Below are 5171 nucleotides of genomic sequence, written 5' to 3'. Positions count from 1 at the left end.
ATATTGGTTCGATCATACTCTTGGGTCGGTAGCAAAACCCGTTCAGAGAAAAGTTAGAGGAGCCTCCAAACGTGCGTATGATTTCTTAACTCTAGACTGAATTTTCTGCAGATTCTTATTTAATGTATAAACTGTAAATTTGTGCCCTGATCTTGGTTCTAAGGAACGATCCATGTTGTAAATAATTTTTGTTTTCCGCTGCCATGACTTGGTCGTTTCCTACCACCTCCCTCATATAATCCAAAACATAAAAAATAGTGCTGCTACTCACATTTTCATAGTCCATTAAAGCCTTCCTGCTATACTCCAACTTCTCATTGTTTAATTTCAATTTGTTTTCCAGGCATTTCAATTTGTTTTCCAGGCGGTTCAGCATTGCTGGTCCATCAGGATGGACTGCCCAAAACAGATCATTGAATTTGGACGATTTTGTGTTTATATATGATTAACAATTTTGTCACCGAAAAGCTTATTATTAATTCATTTTTGGCGGTCAAATACAGGAAGAGTAGTGGTTTTTCGAGGGGTGCTTCCATGTATCGTGGAGTTACAAGGCATCACCAGCATGGAAGATGGCAAGCAAGGATTGGAAGAGTTGCAGGAAACAAAGATCTCTACTTGGGAACTTTCAGTGAGTAATTAAATTCCCATGCACTCATTGAATTACTGAAACTATTTACTTATTTCTAACAATTTAAGGTACGGAGGAGGAAGCTGCAGAAGCATATGACATTGCGGCGATAAAGTTCAGAGGCTTGAACGCAGTCACCAATTTTGACGTGAATCGTTACGATGTAAAAGCCATACTCGAAAGCAACACTCTACCGATCGGAGAAGGCGCAGCGAAACGATTAAAAGAGGCTCAAGCTCTTGAATCTTCAAGAAGTCGTGAAGAAATGATCGCTCTCGGTTCAACTTTCCAATATGGAAGCTCCAGCAGGTTACAGGCGTATCCATTAATGCAAACACCATTTGATCAGAGTCCTCAGCCTTTACTATCCTTGCAAAATCAGGACATTTCTCAGTACACTCAGGACCCTTCGTTTCACCAAAGTTACATTCAAACCCAGCTGTAATTGCACTAGCAATCTACAGGGTCGACGTATAACTTGCACTCGTCGAGCCAGAGCTCTCATTTTTACAACAGTTATCTTCAGAACAATCCGGCTTTGCTTCACGGGCTGTTCAACATGGGTTCTAATTCTTCTTTGGTGCTGGACAACAATGGAGTATAGCTGGAAGGCTTTAATGGACTATGGAAATGTGAGTAGCAGCACTATTTTTTATGTTATGGATTATATGAGGGAGGAGTTGAAGAATAAACAAGTGGAAGTGGAAGAATAGGGACGCCTATCCATCTAATGTGGACAGACGTCCATCTAATCTGCTTATTTGGACGGCCGTCCATATTAAAGGGATGCTCGTCTCTAGTATTTGGACGGTCGTCCATTGATTTTTAGTTTATTTTTATATATGTTTTATGGACTGTCGTCCATTCCTAAATGAATGGCCATCTAGAAAGTATGGACGACCATCCATTTATAGAAGTCTTCTATCATGTCCTAGGTAGCGACGTCCGAGTCAGGTGTTACGTATTTCGGTGCAGATTTTCAGTACCATTTTCTGGTGTCTATAGCGTTGCTGTTTGCACTCCACTGTGGATTGACATAATTATTGTCCTCAAAATAATTTAGGCGTAAATTTGAGCAAATATCAAAGTGCATGATATTTAAAATATAAATTAACACAAACATAGTAGGTGTCCAAGTCAACTGGTTGACTCTTGCACAAAACCCATCGTACATTGTTGACAATAGCGATTGGACTTGAATGCTACATTTATGAATTATTAAGAATGGAAAACAATACCAAAACTGATTATAATATTATAGTTGCGCAGTTTACTTTCTGCATATTTTCCGCTCTCTTGACTTCTCTTCGGTGGAACAGTCGACGAGATATTTATTTATCTATAGTTAAAAATAAATATTCTCTTTTATTTATTTAATTAACTTAAATGTGCGGTACCATTTAGAAAATACTTCGTCTTTTGAGGCAAGCTTTAACTTACCATTGCTTGAAAGAATCAGAGCCCTCTGATACATTGTTATTATTTTGTGCTTGAAAAATAAGGCTGTAACAAATGATGAACTTGTCGAAACAAGCTCTTCCTCTCTTCGAAAACACTCAACGTTCAATCTTTTGTACCCTCAACTCACTCAAATAATCTCTATCATAGACATAGCAAGCGCATGCTCACATTCTCAAAATCGGCGTCTCTAATGACACGTATCTCACAACAAAGCTTCTATCTCAAAATGCAAATCACCAAGCCTTCGCCGACAACCTTTTCTTACTCTACTCTTATCTACGGCTACTCGAAACAAAATCTTTTTACTCAATCACTCCGTGTATTCGCTCAAATGCTCTCTCGCGGTCTGGCACCTAACACTTACTTGTTGCCTAATATCCTTAGGGCTTGCACGGGATTGTTGTCATTGTAAACTAGAAAACAAGTTCATGCAATGGTGTTTGTACACAAGTTTTATTTAGATTCGTTTGTTCAATCTTCTTTGATTCATATGTACATTAGATGTCAGAACATTGGGGACGATCACAACGTGTTGGATAGATTAGCCCAATCGAGTGTGGTTACTTTTAGTGGTATGCTTGCGGTTTATGCACGACAAGAGCGTGTGGATGTTGCGAAAAAAATCTTTAACGAGATGGTTTGTTTAAGAGTGGAACCTGGTGTGTTGTCTTGGAACGGTATGATTGGAGGCTTTAATCATAGTGGACATTATGAAGAGGTGGTTATTTTGTTTCAAAGGATGCATTTTGAAGGATTTACACCCGAAGAGCATAGTGTTTCTAGTGTTCTTTCTGCTGTGGGTGCCTTGGAGGATAACAAACTTGGGATTTAGATTCATGGTTTTGTGATTAAGGAAGGTTTGTTGGAGAACAAGTGCATCAGTACTTCACTTATTTATATGTATGGTAAGTGTGCGACTACATGTAATATGTCGAAAGTGTTTCATGAGATGGAAAATTTGCATGTAGGTGCTTGCAATGCTTTTGTTACGGGTCTCTGTTGAAATGGTCTCGTTGACAATGCATTGGAGGACTTTAGGCAATTCCAATGCCAAAGAGTGGAATTAAATGATGTGTCTTGGACGTCAATGATTGCTGGTTTCTAACAAAATGGGCAAGGTATTGAGGCATTAGAACTTTTTAGAGAGATGCAGACAATAGGGATCAAGCCAGACAATGTTACAATACCTTGCTTGCTATCAGCCTGTGGAAGTATTACAACATTGATGCTTGGGAAGGCAGCTCATTGCTATAACAGGTGGATATGCTATATCTGTATGCTTTGTTCTAGAATGATGCACAAGATTTTTAGACAGACTAATAGTACTTGTATTGTACAATGAATAGGAACATTATGCATTTTACAACAAAAATCTTCAAGTTATTGCTTCATCCAGAGAAGTTGTGAACACCAAGTAGCTGCTGACACATAGTTAGCTTCTGTGGTTGAAATAGCAGCTGAATTTTGTTTCTTTGAAAACCATGAAACTAGCATGCTTCCTAAGAATTGACATGTTCCACTAATTGTAAAACACTATATCCCAAAATAGTCCTACAGGGGGAGCTGAATAGAATACTTTAAAAATATTTGCAAAATGAAAACTTTCACCAACCCAAACAAGTTATAGACACACAACACCAAAAAAGATAAACAATAAATATGAATAGTGTTAAACAATGTATGGACAAATGTTAAGCAATGGATGAGAAGGATAATGATGCTTCAAGTAAATATGCAATGAAAAATAAATTAATTGAAAAAGAAGAAATCCTTAGAGATCTATAACGGTTCGGAGCTCTATCCACAAGCTTCCTACTTCCATTTCTTCAAGGCAACCTCTTTGAAGTTCCACTAGAATTGGATTGCACCAAATACACTAGCTTGACAGGATTTTGCCTCTTACAATAGTTTGATAGGATTTTGCCTCTAGATTTACAAGATTTCATCCATAAAGTGTTTGATAAAAGGTGTGAGAAAGATTGCCTCTTAACTTAGGCTTAAACACACAATAAGAACAATACTCTCAAGGGTTTACAAATGAGTACAAGAAAGTGTTACTTTTGATAAGGATTTTTTGCTCAAGGGATTATGTGAGAATGTTTTAATATGATTTGAACCTCTAATATTCTCTCTAACTTTCTAAGCAATGAAGGGGCCTATTTAAGCTTGATTTCTCCCTTGGTTGCAAAGAGCAGTGCTGCATAAATGCATGTCTGAAAAGCCTGCAGATAGATGAATGGTCATGCCATTAGCACAAACTATTGTTTTTGACACCAACGGTCAATTCATACAGTTTTAGGGTTTCTGGTATGATCGTTCTATTATGATGAATGGTCGTACCACCACTGCAAACGTTCGTTCAACCATGAGGAACAATCAAACCAATGGCTCCTTCAAAATCTATAAAATTTTTGGAAGCATGTATGACTTCTTAGAACATTGACGTTCAACCATAAACAATCTTTGAGTGTGAATGGTCATTCCAAAACGGAGAACGGTTGTTCCACTTTTCGTACTTGAACTTCAACTTGATCTTCAAGGATTGTCTTCCAAGATTACTTAAAGGCGCCAAGTGTTTGAATTCTGAGAACTTTGACTTCTAACTTGGATGGAGCGGGCATGCTGGTGTGAGTGACTTGGCTCCATTTTGGATAGAAGCATGCATAATTGCACATAACATTGTCGTGCTTAGAGGAACGTGCATCTGGGCAACTATGATACTGTTGGTTTTTGGATTGTTTATGAAGCGAAAATATAAAACTTTTCAATCACAAAAACCATAAAAGCAATGATCCAATTACAGATCTACATCAATTTAATACAAGAAAATATTTAAACTAAGTTTAATGTCATACCAACATTTGGAGGCTCCTCCGATTGATGTGATTCGCTCCCACCCCAGGTTAGGAATGAACTCCCAATATCCACACGAAGATGGGGCAAACATCGTTGAGGAATTATTAGGCTAGGTAATTCACTCAACTATGGGAATAAAATTCTGCAGAATTTTTCTTGGAGAGAAAAATTCTTCTCTCACCAATGGAGGCTCACAGTTTAGAGAGATAGAGAGGAGGCTAGG

General features: G+C 37.9%; 1 protein-coding gene across 1 annotated transcript; it reads left to right on the top strand.

Moving 5' to 3' along the window:
• Positions 1-441: 441 nt before the first annotated feature.
• Positions 442-2924, top strand: LOC116128919 (AP2-like ethylene-responsive transcription factor PLT2). Its single transcript, XM_031414674.1, has 3 exons — positions 442-631; positions 700-1072; positions 2594-2924. The coding sequence occupies exons 1-3, from the start codon at positions 442-444 to the stop codon at positions 2922-2924; spliced, it is 894 nt and encodes a 297-aa protein (XP_031270534.1).
• The last annotated feature ends 2247 nt before the right edge of the window (positions 2925-5171 follow it).

Source organism: Pistacia vera, unplaced genomic scaffold, assembly GCF_008641045.1.
Source record: "Pistacia vera cultivar Batoury unplaced genomic scaffold, PisVer_v2 Contig205, whole genome shotgun sequence".
NCBI lineage: Eukaryota > Viridiplantae > Streptophyta > Magnoliopsida > Sapindales > Anacardiaceae > Pistacia > Pistacia vera.
This window is presented reverse-complemented; position numbering and strand designations above follow the sequence as displayed.